General features: G+C 39.8%; 1 protein-coding gene across 2 annotated transcripts in view; it reads left to right on the plus strand.

Annotated features, from left to right (window-relative positions):
• Window positions 1–27,628, plus strand: part of adamts3 (ADAM metallopeptidase with thrombospondin type 1 motif, 3) — a 150,945-nt gene that overhangs the window by 21,760 nt on the left and 101,557 nt on the right. Inside the window, exons 1-2 of one of the 2 annotated variants that reach the window (XM_068605150.1) lie at window positions 9,039–9,309; window positions 11,233–11,389. In XM_068605150.1, coding sequence (XP_068461251.1) covers window positions 11,239–11,389 — 151 coding nt within the window. In that variant the 5' untranslated portion in view covers window positions 9,039–9,309; window positions 11,233–11,238. Of the gene's footprint in view, window positions 1–9,038; window positions 9,310–11,232; window positions 11,390–27,628 lie in introns of those variants that run through there. The other variant, XM_068605151.1, reaches the window with a different exon arrangement.

Below are 27,628 nucleotides of genomic sequence, written 5' to 3' on the forward strand. Positions count from 1 at the left end.
GAAGAACTATGATACATTATAATAGCTTATCCTCTGGGACAACCAATAATATGTGTGTGTATATATATATATATATATATATATATATATATATATATATATATATATATATATATATATATATATATATATATATATATATATATATATATATATATATATATATGTATATATATATATATATATATATATATATATATATATATATATATATATATATATATATATATATATCGTTATTCAATGAGCCATTTTGCATTATGATCACGTTTGCTTTTGGTATGTTTGAAGTATATTTTAAAGCTAATACTTGTGTACTTCATGAGCTGCATTGTTTCCGCAGTTTGTGCTTCAGTCTCAGAAAGCTTGTATGAAGATTGTTGAGCTAATAATATCTAATATTTTCCATAATGAATGAGAAGCGTGTCACACTGCTGGCTGGCGTAGTCAGATATGGATCATTTATCAGTTTGGATCAGTTTTTAGTTTCTATTTTTTTACGACAGAGAGAATTTATGTCCTTCTGTGCTCCTCAATAACAAAATGACACTTCTTTGAATCTGGCATTTAAATTTTACCAATTGTCACTAACCCTCTCGTCAGATTTCAGTAGTTGTATTTGAACGTATAACGCTCTTAAGCTTACACCGAAAATTCCACCAAATATTTGCAGCCAAGTACACATATTATTTGAAACCTGAAGCAGGACATTGTCAAATTCCATAGTTGCATGTGTTGAACTAACGATCGAGCGGTTGAGCCTCCGTTATAGTTCTGTCCAGCGAGTTTCTTATTGCGGCAAAACCGTTATTCTCCCAAACTGTAGGGGGCAGTGTTTCAAAAAACACGTCTGCAGACGCTAAATCCACCGGGCCGATGGTCAAGGTGAGCGACATGGAGCCAAGATGAAACGCTGTGCTGTCCGTCTTACAGATCAGTCGACTCGATGTAACGAATTGATCAGAGTGTTTTGTCGACTGAAAGTGTCTTTAGTGGAACGCAGCTATGCAAGACCTTTTTTTTTTTTAATGCAACGTCTCCGCTTCGAGGATAGACAACCAATCTGTTCCAGGATGTTTGTGTTCAATCGCTTACTTACGTCTGCGTTGATTCGACGGGCTGAGAGCTCAGCGCTTTTTGGCTTTAGGGCGACGCAGATTACTGATTACATCGCTCACTGAGACGGAGCGGATTTCTGCTTAGGTTTAAAGACCCTGCGAGTATGTGTCGTCTAAATATTCACACAAATATATACATATATTATATATATGTATATATATATGTATGTGTATATATATATATATACATACATATATATATATATACACACATATATTAGGGCTGGGCAGATTAACGCGTGACCGCAACATTAATCTGGCAATCCTTTAACGCCGTTAACTATTTGATCATGCGTCAACTGCATGTTTTTGTTTTGTTTTGGCTTTTTTTTTGCATTGGGAGGAGCTTATCGCTTTAAATCTCTCCAGACGTAGTTCAGACTTGGCGTCTCACGGCTCTCCCAGTCCGGCCCTCGTGAGGTCACTCAACATGAAAAATATATAAATAAGCTAAACGCCATGAACGCATTACAGCGGCACTGCTTTTACTTTGAAGGCGCGCGCTTCCGTAGCCTCGCCGACTGACATGAAAGCACGTGTTGTTCTGTAGCTTCTGCTCTCAACGAGCAGCGCTGCTCCCGCGAGCCGCTTCACCTAAAAAAAAAAAGCGCTCACAGGCGGTCAGTCTACCTGCAGCCTCCGCGTCCAGATTGAAAGTTAAAGGCTCATGCACAAAGCTCCTGACCCCGCGGTCTGATCCATGCAGAGCACTTTAAAGCAGCATCACTTCTGGATCTTTACTCTTCTCTCAAAGAGGAGAACTTTCCTCACATCACAAGATGTTCAGTGCACTTGTTCAAGACAACACAGACTGGACTTTTCTCACTGAGGAAGAAAAACTGAACTGAAAACATGAAAAGCACTTATTGCTTTTGTATAAAGTGAATCATTGCTGGTCTTTAACATCTTTAAGGTAAACAACAGACTGAACATGGACCAAAGAAGGAGTGGCTTGTCCCTCGCAGGGACCCTTACTACTGAACAGTACCTGTTCAGAAACATAAGAAAACAGATGTTTAAAGTATAAAGTATGTATGTTAACTTGCTGTTGCTCCAGAGTGCTGTTATATTGTTCTGATAACATTACTTTAAAATAAAAGCGTGCAATACGCTAGTTTTTACTTTATTATAGAATTTGGCGTGTAATGCGATTAATCGCAGGAAAATCATGCGATTAATCAGTTAATTTTTTTCAACTTTGCCCAGCGCTAATATATATATATATAAATATATATATATATATATATATATATATATATATATATATATATATATATATATATATATATATATATATATATATATATATATATATATATATATATATATATATATATATATATATATATATATATATATATATATATATATATATATATATAGATATATATATATATATAGATATATAAATAGATATATTGTTAAGCAGCACCACCAATCCGTGAAAGAGCAGAAAGTCGAAACAATCCTGTGGAGCAACTTTTGATCGGTGTATAAATGTCAGATCCTCATCTCATTACGTACAACTCTGTTTTTTTAAGGCTGATTTTTTCCCCCTCTGTCGGCCTCTGCTGTGTGTTAACAAGAAGGAGGCATTTTTAAAATAGTTCATAAGATGTTAGGAGTCAAGCAGTGCCACCAGATTATATATAACTTTTCATTTCTTTTTCATCCAATTAACCATCTGTCAGTGTGTTTTCACGGCTTCCCACCTCACTGCAGGACTGCGCCCTCATTTATGACTCATCCAGATTCAGATCTGGATTTCTGTTGCCCCCCCTCGTTTTATTCTGCTTTTATACTAGTGGAAAGAAAACATCCAAACTATACATTGAGCTGTTTATTTTCCGTCTTTGATGATTTGCGTCTGTAGATTTCTCCTAAATTCACCAGCAGTTAGCATCAGAGCCTAATGCCTCGTTTGCATATTCAAACGGCAACGTTTCCGAGAAGTTGTAATACACAAAATAATTGGCTTGATCCAAGTAATAAACTGGTTTCATTGTGATATCATGAATACAATTTGTTTCACCTTATTCACCTGTAGCATCTTAAAAAAACATGTTTACAAAACGTCTCTTTAAAGGCCTTTTTCATGAAATGTTTTTTCTTCTCAGACTGTGAGCAAGAAATATAAACTTCAACAGCTATGTATATATATATATATATATATATATATATATATATATATATATATATAGAGGCCTGGGCAAGTTAACGCGTTGATTTATCTGGCAATCCTTTAACGGCGGTAACTATTTGATTATACGTTAACTAGGTTGACCAGACGTCCTCTTTTTTTTCCAGACATATCCTCTTTTCGAGACCTAAAAAATGCGTCCGCCGGGGATTCCAAAATATTATATATATATATATATATATATATATATATATATATATATATATATATATATATATATATATATATATATATATATATATATATATATCTATATATATATATATATATAGATATATATATATAGATATATATATCTATATATATATATATAGATATATATATATAGATATATATATATATATATAGATATAGATATCTATATCTATATATATATATAGATATATATATATAGATATTTATATTATATTATAGTTGGATATTTGTGTTTCTCTGAGTCTTTCACAAACTAGTTATTACGTTCTTACAAGTTTTGAAACGGTGTCTTACGTTCATCTTCATGCGTGAGCTCTGACGGCAGAGAGAGCTGTCATTGGTCGACTGATCTCAGGGTTGCCAGATGCAGGATAATTATCCTCCAAACACGACCATGTTGAGCCTTTGGTACGATACTTCTCCATCACCAATCTGCAACACTGAGCAGCTCGTCACCTCCACTCCAGACGAACATCCTGTTACGCTCTGAAGGAACTAGTTTTGCATAAAACATCGCCGCATTAATAATTAAGTGGAATTTCAGTGACAAACTTTTTTTCCGCATCCAGATTGAAAGTCGGGAGCTTTAAGTACGCATGCTTAAAGCTCCCGACCCCGCGGTCTGATCCACTATGCAGAGTGACTACTGGTTCAGTTTTATACTTATTGTGGAAGTTCCACAAACGTCCCACTTTTTTTTTTTGCTTAAGTTGCTGAAGGAGAATTTTCCGCAGCGCCCGCTTCACGACAATCGCGCTTTCGCACAAATTTGCATTGTTTGCAACCATTCGCGTCTGTGCATTGAATGCAATCTACTCCTGCGGAAAATTCGCAACACTTTTGGTGTGAACGCAACATAAATTGAAATTAAACCTTTTCAAAACCGTGTACAAAAATCCTCTCGTGCCAATTTTAAGTCCCAGCATGCCCCATTTAGACAATCTTTTGGCATAAAATAACAAACTTTTTCATATTTTATCCGAGCGACACAGTTTTTTGACTGAAACACCTTCCTAACAGGTCAAGACTTTGTTTTATTGTGATTTTTGTTGTAGATTCCAAGTCTTTAGGTCCTAATCTTTCTAAAAAGGTGTCTTATTGACGCTCCAGGAGGCATTTTTGAGGAATCTGGTTCATATCATGCTGGATGTTCATAGTTACCATCAAAATATATTTTAAAAGTGATTATTTTTGCAGATAAACATTTTTTCCCCAAGACTTTGCTGAACAAATACATACAATAAACACAAGTATTGGAGTTGATGTGAGGTTTCTACGACAACTCAAACACAGGGAAAAACACTCAAACAGGAACAGGAGGTTTTCAAAATTGGTACAAAATTGGTTCCACAGATTTCAACAGGTTAATTTGTAAAAAACAACATCCTTCACCAAAACTCTAACCCTAATCCTAAAAGGGTGTATTCATGCCTTCTTATGTTTCTATGTAAATACAGGGGTTTGACAAAGTACAAAGCAGGTAGAAGGACAACAGTTTTAGGTTTGTAGCTCCTTGAGTTGCCAAGTGATTCAGACTCGGATGACGTATTTCAACGTATAATTCTGAATACTGCAAAACTGGTTTACTCAAATCGACCCCTAGGTTCCTCCATCTAGCTGCGAGCGCGTCGGCTGTCTGTAGAGCGCCGCATCTCACAGCAGAAGAGGAAACTATATAAGACAGATGTGAAGCAGTTCAACACATAATTCAGGCTCAAAGTAACAGTTTGAACAGGCGCATGCCTCATCTATGGCACGATGAGTCAGCTGTAATCTTATAGCGCATACAACAATATTTTAGTTTTATTCTCAAACTTTCTTTCTTCCGAATCCTGCTTCGTGGTGGAGACCCCATGTCCTCCCACACTTGAATAAATCAGATTATAACTGTTTTATTGCCACATTATGAGTCGACTTGTCGACTAACGGATCGTTTTGGTTTCGCTCTACTGAGATTTGTAGTTTTATAAAAAAAAAATTGTGCTGGATGAGTAATTTTCAAGAAATGCAGGAGCACACTTGTGGTAAAGAACATTTAAAATGGTCATTTTGTGTGATTATTTTTGGAGTAGCTCTGTCTATTGTATCTATGAATTGATCAGTGGTCACAATAGTATCAGTGTTAGTTAGTTCAGAGTTTCTTTTGGTCGCGTTGTCGTTCAGTCATGTTCTTTCTTTTCTGAATGACTGATTTCAAAGAAACATATGACCTATCTTAAAGGTTTACAGCGGTGCACTAGTGTGAGTCGATTGTGAAGAAACACAATCGATTGAAGGTTGATTAGTACGAGTCGGGGAGGAATGTCTTCGGTTGAGCACAGCCCAAATATGTCACAAAGTGAACAGCACTGAGGATGTATTTTGGTCATTCGGATGCCCACATTTTTATATTTCTAATTTAATTTTCCTGGCCGGCCGTCCGTCTACGTGGAGCACGCCCCAGAGCATGAATATTCTGTCCAGGAGTTCAAAGTTGCATGCAGACTTGAGTTAAGAACTTAAATTAGAGTCCAGCCAGTAGTGCGTGTAAACAGGAGGAGAGATGGAGGGGGTCGGAGGGGTTGATTTGGGACTATGGGAGTTGGAAAGGAGTCCAGTGTGCGCGTTGGTCGCAGAGCTCCATATGTGCACAGTCCAGCGGAGTGTTAGCGGAGAGGCCAGAGTGAGGTGCAGCAGCAGTGAAGGCCGAGCCAACCCGCCGGCCGAGAGCTGGAATAAATTCCTCCGTTGCTCTGTGAGAGGTGGCTCTGTCTGCGCGCAGGTGTATTTTTTATTTTTATTTTTTTTCTGCCAAGGCAACCGGCTCCTCGGAGGATTAACTATAAAATAGCACAATATGTTAACAGTATCTCTGCAAACTTTGACTTTGATTTAAGTAAAGTCAAATATTTTTTGTTATTTATTTAGTATGAATCTCCAAAATTGACCATCTACGATTAGTGTGTGAGATTGCGATACGCTGTTTACTTCACTTCATATCACTAATGGTGTTTAATACATCCACATACAAAAATTATGATTTTGCCCCCTCTAATCAGCATAGAATATTGGCAGATTAACTCTTTTTCCACAGGCATCTGCCCCTAACTCTGTTATTCTGAGACCATTTTCAGTCTAAAACCCCTCCTTTGAATCGTGTGAGCCTATGGGAGCCTACAGGACCCGTCTGAAGCCATCCAATTTTAGCCACTCAAAATGAGTCAGGTTCCACTCCTGGACCCCCTGCAGTTTGCCTACAGAGCCAACAGGTCTGTAGGCAATGCTGTCAACATGGCCCTCCACTACATCCTCCAGCATCTGGACTTCACAGGAACCTACGCCAGGATCCTGTTCATGGACTTCAGCTCTGCTTTCAACACAAACATCCCGTCCCTGCTGCAGGACAAGCTCTCCCAGCTGCACCTCCCTGACTCCACCTGCAGGTGGATCACAGACTTCCTGTCGGACAGGAAGCAGCACGTAAAGATGGGGAAACACGTCTCAGCCTCTTGGACCACCAGCACCGGTTCCCCCCAAGGCTCTTCTCGCTGTACACCAACAGCTGCACCTCCAGTCGCCAGCCCGTCAAGCTTCTGAAGTTTGCGGACGACACCCCCTTCATTGAAATCATCTCTGGCGGGCACAAGTCCACCTACAGGTGGGAGACTGAGCACCCGGTGACCTGGTGCAGCCAGAACCACCTGGAGCTCAACGCTCTAAAGACGATTGAGATGGTTGTGGATTACAGGAAGACCGCAGCCCCACCCGCCCCACTCATGCTGTGTGACTCCCATGTTGACGCTGAGTCCTTCCGCTTCCTCAAGACCTTAAGTTGGAGCTGAACATCAGCTGAACATCAGCTCCAACGAAGACAATGATGGTATACACTTCTACACCGCCATCATGGAGTCCATCCTCTGCTCCTCTATCACCGGAGCAGCCACGGCCGAGGACAAATGCAGGCTGCGTCATCCGCTCTGCCGAGAGGATGATTGGCTGTAATCTGCCGTTCCTCCAGGACTTGTTCGCTTCCAGGACTCTGAAGCGGGCAAGAATGTTCCCGAGCACTCTCACCCTGGGCACAAACTGTTTGAGTCCCTTCCCTCTGGCAGGAGGCGGAGGTCCATCAGGACCAAGACCTCACGCCACACAAACAGCTTTTTCTAGTTGGCAGTCGGCTCATCAGCAGACTCTGTCACCCCCAGACGATCTCCTACCGTTCCCTCCCCTGCACATCCCTCCACACCTCATATTTAAAAACACTTTACCACTTTACACTTGTCACCTTCACATACAACTTACATCCCACCTTAAAGTACTGTTAACTGTGCACTTTATTTAGACTCTAAAGTTATTTTAACTTTAATTCTCTATTTTTAATTCACTGTTTTCTACTTTTAGATTTTTAGATTTAATTTTTAAATATTATTGAACCTTGTTTACTGTCGAATATTTATTGTCTAGATGTTAAATGTATGCACCTCCAGCCAGGACAAATTCCTTATATGGGAAAGCTTACACAGCATTATAATACAGGTAGATGAAATCAAGCATTCTGATTGGTTGAGAGTGAGTCACGGGGGTAGTTTATTCAGACAATAAAGTACTGTACAGCCTGTTTACATTAACCAGCGTTCCATATCAGTGCGCACTCAAAATATCAGGTAGATTTAAATTGCGCGACCGTTAGTTGTCACTTCCAGCTTGACATTTACCAAACGTGTAGCGGGGGTTTCTCTTGCGTCTGTACTTTTATAATAATAAAATAACACGCTGCTCCGTTAGGTAAGACAAGACGGCAACCACTTTATTCTTGTCTCCCTTTTCACTCGATTAAATCCTCCTCTCTTTCCGCTTCCCCTCCACAATAAAAGCCCTGGGTGTTTACGTACACACTACAATAGCGTACTCATGTTTCGTGTGGGCTTTGATATTTTGGGGGGAATGACTTTCGATGACAATGTCAGCGGCGAATAATGTGTTAGTGGTCCCTGTTCCTGCTGTACAGTCACACTATACACTGTACTAGTCTCTGAGAGACTGGTTAACGCTATGAGAGACTAGTTAACACTCTGAGAGCAGACTAGTTAACACTCTGATAGACTAGTTAACGCTCTGAGAGACTAGTTAACGCTCTAAGAGGAGACTAAATAGCGGGGAGCGAGCGCATAAAACAGGAAACGAAGGCGAGAAACGAAAACGGTTTGATCACAAAATAGTGACGATTGCCAGTGAAGGATAATCACCGTCGGCAATTTCCAGAGTGAGACAAGCTCTCTAAACATCATGGAGGGGGAAATAACGGAGAAAAAACGGACAGAAGCAGCGAGAGCACTTATTTTCATCGGTGGCTGGGCGTCATCTTCCACCCTGCTTTACTGACCAGGTCGTCAGTTTTATAGTCCCGTATGTCCCGTATGTGAAACACATACGGGACTATTTTCTCTACGCTACTGAAATGCAATACACAACTTTTGGTGTCTACAACTATGTTGGGTTGGAAGGCAGCTTACTATCACAGTTTAGAATGTCGCTGGTAACCGTATTATAAAAGCAATAAGGTCCGAGAGGCAGTACTGTACTGTATCTACGCGTCGGGCCTAACAACACCCTTGAACAGTACATTATTGAACGACACAGTACTGCCTCTCGGACCTTCTTGCATAAATAAATGATTCTGATTTTGATTTTGTGAGAGCTGCTGCGACTCGAAAAGCCCTCACTTTCTCCCTGTACCTTAAACACCTCCTTAAACATGTAAGCGCACGCTCCTGAGAGTGCAAGCAAGGCCATGTGGATTATTGTTTTAATCGAAAAGTAAGTTATATTTAAGTTTTTTCGCTGTGAAAATTAGTTTGGGCAGAATGCAATGCCTGATAAGTTGCTGCTGTTTTGTTCTGACAAGATATTTGGGAGGTTTCTGTAAGTTATAAGCTTTACAGAACGGTGCGCTAACCACGTGTAGCATCAAGCTAGCTAGAGCAAAGGAAATCTTTTCCATAACTTGGGGAACTCTCAAGTCACTTTCAAGTCCTCTCAACTCATACTTATGGTTTAAGTTAATATTTATGGTTGAATTGTGTTTTAAACATGCACTAATTACTTGTATGCTCTTGTAAGGTCAGGCTGTGCCATAGACTTGATTTTACTGTACGCAATATGATAATTAATATTATCAGTGTATTCATTACTACTAATGCCATACTTTGTTATTTTATCATTAGATTGTGTAATATTTTATATTATATCATAGTTGTTGACAATTACATTCTGATTACTTCAGTACATTTGTAGATTAACATTGTATTGCTGTGCACATTATAACATTGTATATACTATATTAAGTATCTGTTCATGATTACAGATTGTAAAGCAAATTTGTGAATTTGGACTATACAAAATAAACTGAATGAAATAACCAAATGAATTACAAACATCACACCAGAAACCAATTATTAACCAATAACAAAGTACTAATGTTCATAAACACCTATGTTTATACATACATATTTATTACCATTCAACAAATTATAATCATCAGCTGCAACTTAATTACTGTTTTCACGGTTATTTATGTTTCTTTTTTTTATTTCACTATGTGTTTCTTGTGCGTTTCCCCACGGCAGGACTAATAAAGGATTATCTTATTTCCTTGTGCGTTAACAGTAAAATAGCGACAGGTATCAATGGTTATTCTAAAGGGTTGCTGAGCGTCTCTGCCACGTGTGTTCATGCAGCTTCGCTCAGCCTTTCACGAGCGAGACGCAGATCAATAACTTGGATTGGATGGGCTTTACTTTTCCAGTTATTTACTGCATCTTGTTAGCAGTGTGAGCCCCGCTCTTTTAAAAATATTCCACCCTCAACCACGAGCATGACCGGCTTCTGATTGCAGGAAATGTGACGGCGGCAGGTAGCAATCACAAAGCAATCCCCTCCAATGTGCCACTAATGATGTGGAGCTTTGGCTCATTGCCACCTGCTGCTGTCAGGTAACCAGCTGATAATTGCAGACGGATGGTATTTTATGTTATGGGGGAAACAATCGGAAAACAACATGGAACCAGGTCGCAGAGAGAACAACCGCACACATTTAAAGCAGGCAGTTAGCTAATTGCCTACAAATCTTGAATAAAGGAGAAGAGTTCTCATTAACGCGTCTTTTAATATGTCTCTGTGTGTTATGGTCTCTTTGGTTACACATCAGTTTGTACAAATGAATGCATTATATATTTTCTTTTCACGAGAGGAGGAAGAGGAAGTCCTCGCTGCATACAGTTACAGCAGCGCAACCCAGTCAAACAGCCAAATAATTATAGAATAACTGTGTCTTTGTTCAGTTTCAAACGTGCTGAATTATATACGTTATACCACTAACAATGTCTCATATCCCTTTGTATGCAGATTATGATCTGTTCATAGTAATATGCTGACAGCAGTTTATGAAACACTTCTTTTTTTCCTATACAAGTAAGGAAGCATTGAAGCTCCTTTCCTTTGCATTTAGAGAATTTGACCATCACTTATCATGGCGGACAGTTAGGTACTTCAGGTCATTTCATTTAGTGAGGAAGGTTTCTAAAAGAAAAGGAATATTCGACCGCAGCCTTCATCTTAATTTGTAACCTTGTTATAATCTGCCGCTGCCGAATGGATCATGGTTAATAATGGACAGCATATTAAAGAAGTCCAATGCCACTTTTTTTCCAAGACACTCACTGTCCGCGTGTTGCGTTGCAGGCCGGGATGATCCGCACCGACGCAGACGAGTACTTCATCGAGCCGCTGGAGCGAGGCGCCCAGGAGCTGGAGGATCAGGGCCGGGTCCACGTGGTCTACCGCCGGTCGGCTCTGCTGCAGGCCCCCTCCGACACCCCCTCCGACCACCAGCTGCGAGGTAGGGCCGCACAAGCGCCATGTTTTACTGCGACCGGGGCCAGTTTATATATGCATGATGTGTGATATGATGGAATCTACAGTCAAACAATATATATATTTTTAAATACATAATCAAGGCTTAATTAAACTCAGTGACCTCTTCTATATGGTTATTTTATTGCGAGCTGCTCATGTTTCGAAGGCTCAAACATCACTGGCAAACGTGGGGGAAAAAAACTACAGACTTTTTTCAAGGACATATATGTGTGTGTGGAGTAATAAATGAAACCCTTGAGGGCGGTGAAACCACATGAACTTGACTGAAAGGAGTGTCGCCACCCGTATGGGCCGCTGCACGTGGGAATACAAGCGCTCCTCTTCTTTCAACCCCGTAGGAAATAAAAAACGTCCCGCTGGCGTCCCGAGACAGTTTCCGTTTCATCTACAACTTCCCTTCATAAACAGCTGCTGAAAGAAGAAAGCTGCAGAGGCTTTTCAGGAAGGACAAGGTGGTTTTTTTCTTCATTATTGTCAGGAAGGGCCCCAGATCTGATGTATGAAATACTGCCCACAGTTCTTTTGACAGATTCAAAATTACATTTTTTTGGGGTTGATGGCGTTGTGTTTAATGAGGTGAGGAATTGGGACATCATCTTCCTGTGCCATAGCTGGGAAAAATTGTTGCATTCATAGACAAATACAGGCTGAAAATGTGCTCCTAAATATGTTATTACAGAAATAGCAACTTATAAGTATAAAACTAATTGGTGACAGAAAACCTTCTACATAGGGTTGGGTACCGAGTCGTCCGGTACCTGCCGGACCGAAACACAACGCGGATTTCGGTCCTTCTTTTCAGTGCCTGAGCCGAATTTAAATACTTTTTTTTTTTTACACTACTCTGTAATGTTGCACGGTATGTCGATACTAAAAAGATAGCGCGGTACCCGTACCTTAAAAACGATAACGTAACATAATGTGGAGTCCAGTAAAGCAGCAGAGTTTGTAGAATCAAACAGTTTCTGAGTGCAATTCTGTTGCACACCTGGTTCTTTAGGCCACTTGATGCTTGAATGAATGAATGAAATGAATAAATGAATGAATGAATGAATGAAAAGTACTTTATTAATCTCCAAGGAGAATTTTTTTTGTCATAATAGCAGCATCCTAATGCCATAAGCTAAGCTAAACACACAGATAAAATAAAATAAAATAAATAATAACAGGAACAGGGGTAACAGATATATACATAAGTAAGAAATAAGTATATATATATATATATATATATATATATATATATATATATATATATATATACATGCAAGCAAGCGAAATGAATACATACATATATATACACATATACATACACACATACGTACACATATACATACACACATACATACATATCTACATATACATATATACACACATACATACATATACATACACATACACATACATACATACATATACACATACACACATACATACACATACACACCTACCCGTGCTTGTGTCCGTTTAAAAAAAAAAATATATATATGTGTGTCTATATATATATATATATATATATATATATATATATATATATATATATATATATATATATATATATATATATATATATATATAGTTTAAAGTTAAAACGTTTGAAGCTGTAGTTTGCAGTGTTTTGTATGTATTTATTCATAGTATACTGTAAACAGTTAATATGTCGTTCAATTGAAGAAAAAAAATTGCCTTGACAATAAAAAAGTATCGGTTTAGCACCGGTATCGCTTAAAAAGTGTCGGTTTAGCACCGGTATCGGGAAAAACCCAAATGATCAGTTGTGCCAAACTCCCAAATCCTGTCCTTTATTTCCCGAAGAAAGTTGACTGAACCCTAGTTTTAAATAGTCCCATCTTTAGAGAACGCGGCATGTCGTGACCTGTTCAACACGGCACTGCAGCAGAGCTAAATCACCACTTAGCACTCATTAACTCAATAGATCCTTGTTGCGTCATCGGGGATCTGAGACAAGCTGTTGGCTTTGAACTTGACTCCCTCCCCCCTCCCTCCCCCGCCCCTCACATCACTAAAACCCTCATTTGAGAATACAGCTAAACTGTAAAGCCTGCTTAATGAATTTAAAACGATGGATCTGAAGTGTGTCTTGCGTGTGTGGTGGGTGTCGCCCGCCCACACTATATCTCCGGCTGCAGTTTTTTGAGCTGTAGGGCCGTGATCAACAACGATGCGCGGCAGCATAAACCTGAGAGGCCATGCGTGCATTAACCTTCCGGGTCTGCAAAAAAGTGATGCCAGTGCTGAGTTGTGGCTCAGTAATGGCAGAGCAGGGTTGTCCTTCAATCAGAGGATCAGGGGCTAGTAGGGAGTGATGTGTCCTTTGGGCAAGAAACTTAACCCCAAATTGCTCCTGCAGGCTGAATTAATGATGCATGTATGCACGGTGAGTTAGAGTCCTGATTGCCGCCTTACCCTGTTATCAGTGTATGTATGGATGTACATGAGTGAATGATGACAGGTAAAGCGCTTTACCCGTTGCTGCTGTTATCATGAATGATAAAAGCGTTCCCCGCTTGCTCTAAATATGCAGCTTGCCCTGTATTTATACCAAACAAATGCCACTGCGCATTGAAACGGTGTCACATGGACTGTGAAGGTTAATCAAACACTACTTCTTGTGGATCACTTTGCGTTTCTGGACATCGAGCTCCCATGAGTCTCTGTAGTCATGTTTTATCAAGCATGAGATGTCGTGTGGAGGTGCAAGTATATTCATACGTAAAGGTCTCCTGTCAGACACATTAATAAATGTGTCATTTCTGCTTAAAAATCATTTGCCGGTGGAGAGATTTGCCCTGATTGCTGTTATGGAGATAGCGCCATTGCTGTGTTAGAAAAAAGATTGAATCTGCAGAAAGAGAAAAGGAGTTCTGAGGCAATCAGACGCTCAATTTATTCAAAAACGACATTTTAGTTTTTTTATTCCTAGCACAGGCTGGACCACAAGCTGGGAAAATTACAATCCACTTTGCAGTTTTGCGCAATCCCGAAAAGTTTTTTGTGTCGAAACTGGCAGCTGACACACACACACACACACACACGCACACACGCACACACGCACGCACGTGCACACACACCAGATGCAGTACGCCAGAATCCGTGAATCTGTGATTTTTTTTCTCAAATTGCATTGCATTGTCTTTTTTAAATGTGATGAATATCATACATGTTGTGGTATGAAGTTTTCCTTCATTTACTAAATATTTCCCTCAAGTAAAAAAAACAACTGATAAACTAAAAGCGGTTGCAATTTCACATTGTTCATGAACGCCCCACTGGGAACGCCAGCTCAGTCAACAGGAGACATCCAGCAATCAAACAGTGAGGAACAAGGCAGTGCAAATAAATGCACTACCTTGCGGGAAGAAAAAAGTAGCAGCCAACAATCGCGGCCCTGAAAACACTTCTTTTTTTTTCATTTGTGTAAATTATTAATGAGAAACAGGACAACGCAGTAGGGTCGTCTGGGTGGCGCGGTACGCAATGCCGATGAGTTGATTACATGTATTTTTAATCAGGAAGCTGCAATGCAGAGACGCCTTCCATCCCCCTACAGTGAAAGTGTACGCTATGTGCACACGTAAAGTGACAAGATGAAAGCGTATACTCTTCTTGCTTTTGTTGTGTTCTCGCCGTTTATGGAAAGATGGAAACCTGAGGAACAAAGAAAAGAAAAAAAGAAGTGGTGCACAGTGATAAACAACACGCTCTGGTCCTGATGTGACATTCAGAGAGAATTTACTTCCCTCTGCTGAGGCCAACGACGCTGTCAGGGGAACGTCAGGTTCCACTTCCTGCTGATTTACTTTCTATTGCTGCGTTTCCACAGAAAAAAAACATTCCACGAAACACCCGATGTGTGGTTTTTCATTTTTTTAAAGCTGCCTCGTGGTCAGCACAGGTGTGTTCTGCTGAAGTCACCCGGTCGCTTATGCACAATGTTTATGTTTATGTTTGATGTGCACAGTTTTAAGTTAAGTTATTTGTGTGATGCATATATATATATATATATATATATATATATATATATATATTGTATGTTTTGGTCATGAGCAATTGTAGCGCAGTGAAGAAAAACATGTTTTAAAACGTAACTGTTGTCTATTTTTCTCAGCTTCCAGTTACATCGTGTGGAGGGTAATATTAAATATGTACCCTGTAGTGCACGACAACATTTCTTGTAATATGGTCAGCATTTTTTACACACACACACACACATAGGTAAGTTACTATTTTCATTGCATCAATTTATCGCGGCTCAGAGACAGAGTGCATTTCCTCTGCACCCTCCGTGTGCTTTTAATTTCCCATCATCCACATTTCATACTTATTCAATACCAATAAAATTGTCTCCGCCATGATGTTTTGAAAGAAAATGTTCATCCTACTCCTATTTTCATTTCTATGTCTCAAATTTCCGTTATTTTTGTGTCGCTTCCAAATGCAGCTTCACATTCAGGACATCGCAGGTGAAGTAAACCCAACATAGCACCTCCCTCACCTCGCTCTCATCATAGGTTCACGTTGATCGCGGTGCTGTGGAAGATGATTTGCAGCCGACGGCAGAGCTCGTCTCTCGTGATAGTTTGCTGTCAATCCGATCTGTGATCATTTTTTCATGCCATCTCGTATGCTTCACTTTAAATAATTTAAACACTTGACTTAAAAACACATTTGTACAGCCTCCATCCGGGGTATTGACCATATTCCGGTCTTTGGATATTGCTGCATTCAATGCCGAAATTACATATTTAACGACATTATTTGTTAACAAGTCAACATTCACTTTTAAGTAGAGATGGGTATCGTTTGAGTTTTTCCTGCTAAATGCTAAACGGTCCCTGAACCGAAACTTTTTTATTGCCAAGGCCATTTATTTTCTTCAAATTGAACAATATATTAACTGTTTGAAGTATACTATAAATATATATACATACAAACCCTTTAAACTATATAAATATATATATATATATATATATATATATATATATATATATATATTAGGGCTGTGAAATGATTACAATTTTTAATCAGATTAATCACAGGTATCTGTGGATTGATCATGATTAATCACATATTACCGGTATTCTCTGTATATTTTTGTAAAAACAAAGATTTATGATAAAAGACGAATATGTACATTGTTATTTATACATTGGGCTGCTGTTGTAAACAATGCAACTATAGGCCGTGAGGTGAACCCCGTTATCGTTTCATCCCGCTCCGCAGTCATCTACGCAATCTTAAACTCATAAAAAAAAGAACGAGTCGTGCTAAACTACCCAAAAAAAAGTTTGTCGCTGAAATTCCAGTTAGTTATTGATGCGGCGATGTTTTATGCAGAGCTAGTTCCTTCAGAGCGTAACAGGATGTTCGTCTGGCGTGGAGGTGACGAGGTGCTCAGTGTTGCACATTGGTGATGGAGAAGTATCGTACCAAAGGCTCAACATGGTCGTGTTTGGAGGATAATTATCCTGCATCTGGCAACCCTGAGATCAGTCGACCAATGACAGCTCTCTCTGCCGTCAGAGCTCACGCATGAAGATGTACATGTCCAGGAACAAGAGGACGTCTGGTCACCAGGTAACTCTCATTACTCACAGAAGTCCAGTGATCCTGTCAGCGCCACATGATCCGTAGCAGCCAAGTCATTTCCCTTTTTGTTCTCTCCAGCTTTGTACAGCGCGTGGATTTGTGTCATGATTGTGTGTCTTTGCGGTGCTTTGATGCTCGGTCCCCCGTTTCCACTCGCAACACTTTGGTGAACCTTCATCCTCAACAATATTAATGTAACTGTGCTGCTCAGCTGGTCTCAGGCAGACTTAGTGAGGGCTCTTTGTTGTCCAGTGATGCTGGTTTGACGCATTGCTCTTGAACGCCCCTCGCTGACCAACATGCTGCGCGTTGAGATGTTACTTAAGCTGGTTGTGCTGGTGAAACGACAACGTCTTCCCACAGAGTGAACATCTGACTTCTACGTGTATATATATATATATATATATATATATATATATATATACATAGATATGTATATACGTAGGCGTGTAAATATATATATATATATATATATATATACATATATATATATATATATATATATATTTCAGATGTATATGATATATATCTAGCTGCATTAATTAATTAATCATGTAATTTAATCATAACGCGTTAACACGTTATTTTTCACAGCTCTAATATATATATATATATATATATATATATATATATATATATATATATATATATATATATATATATATATGTGTGTATATTATATATATATATATATATCTTTTTTTTTATTTAAAAAAAGACCAGACAGGCATCAGGTGGTCTGATAGGGAGCGTTTGCAACAGAACGCAGAAACGATTCTACAAACTCTGCTGCTTTGTTGGTTGCTTTACTCGACTACATTATTATTATTATTATATACTGAGAGCTTTACTGGACCACACATCATTATTATTATATACTGAGAGCTTTCCTGGACTCCACGTCATCATTTATATACACTGGAGAGCTTTCCTGGACTACAGCTTGGTTCCAACAAGGCGAGGACGGTAAGCAGAAGCTCCTGCGGTCTTATTGTCTCCCCAGCGATCACTCTGTGAGCACGCCGTGTGTGTGCGCGCGCTGGTAGCCCCGCCCCCTTGAGCCCCGCCCCCTTGAGCCCCGCCCCCTTGAGCCCCGCTGCATGACAAGAGAGGAAGCAGAGCAGTGACTGCGCTCTGATTCGATAAAGTATTGATACTAAAAATATGCAAAATCATATCGTTTTTTAACGTTTGGGTACCGCGCTTTTTTTTAGCATCGATATACCGTGCAACATTACAGAGTAGTGTAAAAAAAAAAGTATTTAAATCGGCTCAGGCACCGAATGGAAGCACCGAGATCTGTGTGGTGTTTCGGTCCGGTAGGTACCGGACGTCTTTGGACCGGTGGCACATTAGCACCGGTTCTCGGTACCCAACCCTACTTTTAAGGGGGTTTAACAGGAGGTTCAGAAGGTGCTGCTGGCGCTTTGCATCCTCCTCATCTCAGCGCCTTCATATGTGTAAAGGCGCAGCACTTATTTCATCACCTCTAGTCTCCTGTTGAGGCCAGAGAGTCGTATTAAGAGCAGCTGGTGTGTGTGTGTGTGTGTGTGTGAGTGTGTGCATGTGAACACTCTGACGCTGAGTAGAACTGCATGTCAGAGGCCAGGAACTCTTCTCCCAATGCTTAGTGCCGAGAGAACTTTAACTAAGTTTGTGATGAAATTAGAGGCGTCCGATTTCTTTTTAGAAGTCTGACGTGCAGATTTTGTTTTTTAACAACAAGGCTCCAGACATCAGACCTTTTTTAAAATTTTTTATACCTTTTCCTGGAGCCTATAGTCAGTATTTTTTCTTTTTGTCAGGAAAAAACACACTCTGTTATCACAGTGCAGGCTGGTCTCATCCAACATTTATAGAACTACCTCCAAAATATAACGCGCTGTAAATCTAAGATATCCCACACAATGTTTTTTTATGTTCAACTCCTTGAAAGAGGAATAAAGAATATTGAATCGCCCACCAGGCGGGGAGGTACGGGAGGTGGTTGGGTCCAATAAACGGCGACCTTTGACCCCGGAGGCCGATGAGATCTTGATGTTTTTGTTCATTTCCATGGCAATCTCTTCCTAAACTCTTCCAAACTAAGTTCCCTGTGGAGACAAATGTTCAGCTTGAAGAGGAATGTACGGGTGTCACGATACCAAAATTATGACTTTGATACGATACCTGCCATAAATATTACGATACCGCTACTTACGATTAGAGCTGCAACTAACGCTTATTCTAATAATCGATTAATCCGTCGATTATTTTTTCGATTAATTTGATTAATCGGAGAAACAAATAATTTCAAAGCATTAATTTGCAACCTTTTATTACAAAAACAGAACTGACAGTGCAAATTCACAGTGCAAAAAATCTTAATAAAGAATTTATAAAAAATAAAGAAATACAAATCAGAAAACTTAACAGGATTTTTTGACGTCAGAACTTGTTCTCGACACTCAGACGCACACAGTTACACACATGCACACTCAGACGCACACTCAAACAATCACTGAAACACACTCACAGACATGCACACTCACAAACACACACTCACAGACATGCACAGACACACACACTCACAGACACACACTCAGAACTCAGAGAACAAGAGACGATAATCCAGAAGTAATCACTCAATGTATCAACAGATAACTTACAGACTGCACTTTATCTACACAAAGGTTGTTCATTAGATATAGAACCTTTGTTAATGATTGATCAAAAATCGATCGTTAATGCTCCCGACGATCGATTAAAACAATTTCATCAAATGCCCATGCCTAGTGGGAGTCATCCATCGTCTGAGGATGCCCGGTGATCCAACTCGGCCAAAGAGGGTCGTCACACATAAAAGTTAAAAAGGTGGCTGCATTTTTGCCACAAAACACAAGAGGCAGCGTCATCCAGTCAAATATGTAAAAGCTCGCCTTCCTGTATGATTTGTAATGTGAACTGTAGTTTTACCCTTTAGCTGGTTTCAGTGGATACGAGTATTTATTATTCAAGTTTCAAGACCCGTCTTCAAAGGTGACAAAACTCCTCTTTCAGTGAGTTGCACGAACGTGGAGTTCTCATGGATTTGTAGATTAGTTTTAAGCCTCGTGTCGCGATTAAAAAAGGTAGTTCTTGACCTTTTTTAGAAACTTCAGTCAAGCCCTCTTAGGATTTCACTGGCCCTCATTGGTCCACTTTCCATAGTTCATCTTTGTACGTGATACAACAAACCCCTTCCATTGGCTTTCTGTAATGCACCGGGTCAGTCGGGGGTCCAGTCCATCCCGCAGATGTTGGCACACTGCAAAAATTTAAATCTAAGTAAGATGAAATAACTTAAATCAAAGCATTATACGCTTGTTTTTTGATTGACAAGATATTTCTTCTTATCAGGCAGTTTTTATTTTAGAGCATTTCACTTGTTTCAAGAAGTCTTGGCAAGTCAAATTTTCCTGTTCTGTTGGCAGATAATTTGTCTTATTTCAAGTAATATTTCCCTCATTTTATTACTTTCTTTTCTTGTTTTTGGAAGCTGAATTTCTGCAGTGCAGTTAAGTTGTTCCACACCAAAGGGGAGGAAGTTCAATATGGGCCTGGCTTTGTGCTCGGGCCAGCGCGGGTTTACAACATTGTGGAACTGGTGGATGTCCACATGCTTTCAGCTACTCGCTATACCTTTTAGCAACGCTTTTGATGAAGGGTCGACCTTCGCTTTGTCTTGACGGCAGCCTTGTATTCTCTCAATTTTTCTTAAGGTCGCCTTTGACTGTGGGAATCGTGCCTGTTGCAGCCGCGCCTGTAGCATCAGATTAACTCGCTGTTTGTGGATCGGAGGGTTCTGAGTAAATAATACTCAGCGTCTTTGCTTAATTTCTCAAGTTTTAACACCGGAGTCGGTGGAAACAGGATTCTGCTGACACCCCTGCAAGTAAAACAGCCGTAAGCATTTTACTGTTTTCCTATAAAACAAATTTCTGTGATATGAGCTGCCAAAAAAAAGCAATCGCGAGCGAGAGGATTACACAGCGAAAGGTGCTTTGTAATTAGCCAGCACATTGTTTCTTTACAGAGCTCCACTAGAACAACAGCTTGATTCATGGAACAGAGTTTTATCTTAAAAGAATTATGTGTTTGAAAGATAAGACGTGTATCATCAAACGTAATCAGTAGTTTTTTTCTTCATCCTCAGATACAAAAGAAAAGTTGTCAATGCAATTACATTAAATGTTGCTGAGTAATGATCTTGTAGATTTAGTGATGAAGTTTAAAGTTTGGGTTTTGTCTGGATCTGTATGTGAATGGACGGATAGGGGTCGAGAACCTTGTTGAAGTACTGTCGCTTCACAAACATGTGGTCGCCTGCAAATGTCACGGCGGAGTGGAGCGAGACTCAGACGGACGGTCGATGCCAGAGATGTACACTGAAATCCTTCTGCCAACATGAGCTGTAGATACATGAACATGTTTCATCGCGTAGGGTCATCTTAGGATAAGTTTAGGCCCCACTGGAGTCTGAGCTGAACCTGAACAGGTAACTCTTCACAGAAACTTACAGATAACACAAATTGAATTCAAGAGAGCATCAGGTACAAACGTTTCATCGGGTACATTTCCCTTTTGGCAAACACCCAACCAGCCACCAGTTTGCTAAAAAAGAAGAGCATAATAAATTCTCAGATAAGGTTGTATGTCTTCTTTTCCAACTGGATTTATTGCTGTTTATCTGTAAGTTATGACTCTGGTTAGACTTGAGTATATATATACCTAAGTATATATATATATATAAAATATTCCACGACAACGGGGCGAACTCTATTTGACTATAATAATAAAACAGATAAATGAACCTGTTCTTGTAAAGCGCTTTAACACTACATGACATCATTCACCCACTGATGGGAGGAGCCACATCAGTAACATCAACCATTCATATACATTAAGCGCGGCTGTGGGAGAAATTTTAGGGTTCGGTGTCTTGCTCAAGGACACATCAACATGTGCGAGCGGCGCCGGGGATCGAACCGCCGATTCTCTGATTAAAAGATGATCCCTGCTCAACACTGAGCCACAGTCGCCCTATAAGACATGTATGAAACGAGAGTACGGTGTCATAGATTAAAAGCTTTAAAACAAATTTAAAATACCTTTTTGAGAAGTAATTTTAAAAGATATCTCAGATACTTCTCCTGAAGATCATGTGGTGTGACCAAAAGCTCAGTGCTGACCGGCCTATAGAGGCAACGGGGCTTGGTCCCACCCACCTTGAGCCACCAAAAAAAAAAGATTATAGTATTATTAATTATAAATTATAATTATAAATACATTATACAAATTGTCCCTATTTGTGTTGTTGAGCTATGGAATATACCCAGTAATATTTGTAAAATAGGATATCTGCACCAAATATCTGCTTTTCCTGCTTCTCTCCTCTGCTAGTGCACGTCTCTGCTGCTCACATGCACGTCTCTGCTGCTCGTGCACGTCTCTGCTGCTCACATGCACGTCTCTGCTCCTCACATGCACGTCTCTGCTGCTCACATGCACGTCTCTGCTGCTCACATGCACGTCTCTGTTGCTCACATGCACGTCTCTGTTGCTCGTGCACGTCTCTGCTGCTCACATGCACGTCTCTGCTGCTCGTGCACGTCTCAGCTGCTCACATGCACATCTCTGCTGCTCACATGCACGTTATGGGGCTACATCCATTCTGCCCAAAGAAGGCGGGTCTAATACAAAGTTTAGCCAATCACTGATTAAAGAAATAAATGAGTGACGTACAATTCATCCAATCAGCGCCATAAAAAAGACTTCCAGAGGCGCTGTTCTCACCTCGCCCCAGAGCACTTTCCTGTGTCTCTGTTCTCGTCAGGGCTCGTGTCTCGTTCACATCTCGCGTGATCTCGCCGACATTTTAACGACATGACAATGTAGCGCTACTCTTGCAAGAAGACTCAACCCAAACGAGATAAAATCTCTCCTCCAAGACGCGTTTGAGAGAAGAACTTGAGCGGAGAGACTTCAGGTGAAACGACTGGTCCCAGATCAGCCGCCTGAACTCAGCATGAAACAACAGACCAGCTGCAGAAGAGACGCATCACTCTGTCTTCATTAAAGGACTTTCACAGAGGTTCACAGACAGCATTCAACAACATCATGAAAGTGTTTTACCAGCATTAAGCTAAGCTAACTGGTCTCCTGTAAAACGAGATGCTTATATTTTGAAGGCGGCTCGCTATGTGCACCGTTTGTATTTGAAAAGCTACAGAAAATAGGTTTTTGTACACATTATAAACATTAACGGTATTAGCACTCCGAGTAAGAGGCACAAGGTTAGTTAAAGCTGGCAGACACGATCCTCCACCTGTGAGCTTCAGCGAGCCCTGTCCCTGTGTGTGTCTGCGTGCTTGCGTGCATGTGTGTGTGTGTGTGTGCACTATTAATGCAAACTAGTAGTAAGTAAACATGATTATCGTTTTAGTGTCTTTGTAATAATACGTCCTTATTATGTCAATGTGCTGGAATAAATATTAGATATTTAACTGCAAAGTAGTAATGCGTGATAACTTTTTTTTTGCATTAAATCATACCGGGATGTTTGCTGAAATTAATTGGCTAGCCCTTCCCATAAAAAAAAATCCAGCAGCTGCCACTGCAAAAGCTCCAGAACAGCTGTATGTCACTGGCTTTTTGTGGCAAGATAACACAAACCCATCTTTTCCTCTGAGCCCCTGTTCGGTTCCCTCGGAGAAACAAGTTTTCTCACTCTGAGAAAACGAGTTTTACTGGAGCCAAAATGACTCGCGTTCAAACAAATATAAAACGTGTCTGGAATCCCAACGTTTCTGGGAGCGTGAACGCGTTGGTGATGATGTGACGCTGGTCCTCTTTCCGGTCTGGAGCAGGTGAAGAAGTCCCCGGCGGCCAGGTGACCAGGTTTCTGCCGCGAGTCCTTGTTCCTCTTGGAAAGCTCCAATCATTTCCACAAAGCTTGAAAAAATAGACGCATTTAGATTGATAATTCACTTCCTCTGGTTGCTTGAAGAGAGAGCGGGCTCAGTGCTCATCCAGCCGTCACCATGGTGACATGCATCTACAGACATTGACAACAACATATGACCAGTGCAATTTCTTTTAAGAGATCATTATATAGTCAGACGCTTCATGTGACATGACCAAGAAAACTTCATAATTTGTGTTCTATAGTTTGTTGATAGTTGGGCTGCAACTAACGATTATTTAATGAAATTCGTTGCCAACTTTTTTGATTATCGATTTTATCGATTCGTTGTTGCAGCCCTAGCCTACTGTTGTTGCTAAAATACACTATAGATGCATATAAATGCATTTTAGATCACATTCAAGGGCATATTTTGCACCTATTTAACACTTTTTGCTATCGAATCGTCTTTTCTTACTGTTGAACACATCTTAGTACGCTTACAACAAATCAACTCAAACCAATGCCTTCATGACAGCCATCCATCAATAAAACTTAGTTTTATTCACCGTTCTGCGTTAACATTGAGGTAAATAAGTTTCAGAAAACAAACTTTCAGTCTCGACCTCCAGGTGACGCAGGCGGTTGTCTTTGACACTCTGATCTGTCGACTTTAATTAGTTGGAATGCTGCAAGCATTCCAACTATTGTTCTTCAAATCTTTATTAAACTTATTATTAGTTGGAATGCTGCAAGCATTCCAACTATTGTTCTTCAAATCTTTATTAAACTGTTTCTTCTATTTCTTCCATCCGTATTTTGGACCGTAACTAGTCCTTCATATTTCCAGTTACAGAAAAAAGTTCAATTATTCAAATATTCAGCTACTTAAGGAGACGATGGCTATGACTTTTCATATTTCTGACTTTTCAAATTTCCAAATTATTAAGCTTTTTATGATTTTTTTTATAATGGGACCCAATGGGGAAATCTTCAAATCATCTTCAACTTCAAACGTTTACAGTTTCTTCATACATTGAGCTTGAGACAATATTTAAAATTCCAAATGTTGACAAAACCTTTAGCTATTAATCTACGCTTTTACATTTTTCATATTTTCTCAAATTTTAAAATTATTCAGCTTTTTATAAAAAAAAAATGAATGGTTTCCAATGAAGAACATCTTCAAATCCGCTTTCAACTCTTCAACTTCAAAAGGGAAAGGCTCTGTCATGCCTCCAGCTAGAGACACCATTCCACCTTTAAAATGTTGACAAAACGTTTTTGCTGTTATTGTATTACTCATCTTTTCGATATATCCTATATTGTTTTAACTGTCGGCGTTTTCGTTTTATAGTTTTTCCGCACCTTTTCTGCCTTTCTCATTATTGTGTGTTGGGCAGCTCAGAGCAGTGACGTAATACTCCAGAGCGAGGGCACTTGGCGATACACATATTTTAAACTTGCTCTCTACTCCAAACCGTATACTCTTTGGACATAATTTATAGCTCAAAACGTTGGAAATCTTGTCTTCTGCCGTAAACTGCGGTCGATAGGAATCCAACAGATAAGACGTGTTGAGGTCCGACTGAATGGGAGAGCCGGTCCGTCCCCAGCAGCAGCCCTTTGGTCTGTGCATCTACAGGCAGCAGGCACGTAAGCGGCCGCACACGCGAACGGGTGGCACATGAACGGCCGTGCTCGCGCGTGAACGTGTTATTATGGTCGCGTGCACGTTCGTGTGTGTGTGTGCGCGCGCGTGTGTGCAGGTCACTTTGGTTATAAACGTCAGGATTAACAGCGTCACTGACGTTCACGTTGAGGTTTGACGGATGGTTTTGTAGACACTCAGTAATATCAGGTCTCTCACCAACTGCACCTGTAGATCAGTGGTTAGCAACTCCGCCTTAGGAGCAAAGGGTCAGTGGTTCAAACCCCACCTATGACAGATTTTAATTTTTCAAAAAAACTTTTTTTTTTCTTCTGTTGGACTGGACACTGTGGCGGGCCGGGTCGTATGTTTGACACCCCTGATTTAGATGATGCAGTTTTCCTTTCAACTTTTCCAATTATAAATTTAAACGACAAGAATTTTCAACAGTTCAATTAAATGACTTTGAACTGTAAAATGTTTCAGTAGGTATTTTGCCTTTTCTATATTTTCAATAATGATTTGCTATTTATTTATATATTCATCTATTCCGCTATTTTCAGCTATATTAATATATTCAGCTATTTTTACATATATTCAGCTATTCTTTCATTTTCAAATATATTTAGCTATATTTAGCTAATTTAAGCTATATTCCACTATGTTCCGCTATATTCAGCTATTTCTTTCAAATATTTCAGCTATAAGCTTCAGCTTTTTGCATTCCAACGCATTTTCAGCAGGAAATGCTCTTTCTAGTTTTTATTATTATTCTATTTCTTCCATCCGTATTTTGGACCTCTTAAACTCCTTCATATTTTCAGCTACAGAAAAAAGTTCAATTATTCAAATATTCAGCTACTTAAGGACACGATAGCTATGCCTTTTCATATTTCTTACTTTTCAAATTTCCAAATTATTAAGCTTTTTATGATTTTTTTTATAATGGGACCCAATGGGGAAATCTTCAAATCATCTTCAACTTCAAACGTTTACAGTTTCTTCATATGTTGAGCTTGAGACGATATTTAAAATTTCAAATGTTGACAAAACCCTCAGCTATTAATCTACGCTTTTACATTTTTCATATCTTCTCAAATTTTAAAATTATTCAGCTTTTTATCAAATTAAAAATGAATGGTTTCCAATGAAGAACATCTTCAAATCCGCTTTCAACTCTTTAACAGGAGCCTTTTAGTCTGTGCATCTGCAGGCTGAAGGCACTTGAACGACCCCACACGCGAACGGGTGCGCACGTGCACGTGCGTGAACGGTCGCGCACGTAAACGGCCGTGCACGCACGTGAACGGCAGCATAAGTGAACGCTCACTAACGTGAAACGGCCGCGCGAACGGCAGCGCTAAAGTGTTATTATGGTCGCGTGCACGTTCGCGTGTGTGTGCGCGCGCGTGTGTGCAAGTCACTTCAGTTACAGACGTCAGGATTAACAGCGTCACTGACGTTCACTTTCTGAGGTTTAACAGATGGTTTTGTAGACACACGGCAAGCCAATAATATCAGGCATATGACCAACTGCGCCTGTGGATCAGTGGTTAGCAACTCCGTCTTAGAAGCAAAGGGTCAGTGGTTCAAACCCCACCTATGGCTGACTTTCATTTTTTTTTTAAAAAAAAGCTTTTTTTTTTCTTCTCTTGGACTGGACACCCGGGCGGGCTGGGTCGTATGTTTGACACCCCTGATTTAGATGATGCAGTTTTCCTTTCAACTTTTCCAATTATACATTTAATTTTCAAATATATTCAGCTTTTTTAAGCTTTATTCAACTATATTTCACTATGTTCAGCTATATTTAGCAATTTCTTTCAAATATTTCAGCTTTATGCTTCAGCTTTTTTGCATTCCAACGCATTTTCAGCAGGAAATGCTCTTCCTAGTTTCTATCTTTATCTTTTTAAACTGTTTCCTCTGCTGAATCAGTGTGGCATCCATCAAGCACCAATGACGCTGCGGGTGTGCGTTTAGTGAAAGAAGGCAGAAAGAAGAGGAAGTGTTGCAGCATG

The sequence above is a fragment of the Clinocottus analis genome, unplaced genomic scaffold (genome assembly GCF_023055335.1).
Source record: "Clinocottus analis isolate CAN_PGR_092001 unplaced genomic scaffold, fCliAna1.0.p SCAF_7, whole genome shotgun sequence".
Taxonomy (NCBI): Eukaryota; Metazoa; Chordata; class Actinopteri; order Perciformes; family Cottidae; genus Clinocottus; species Clinocottus analis.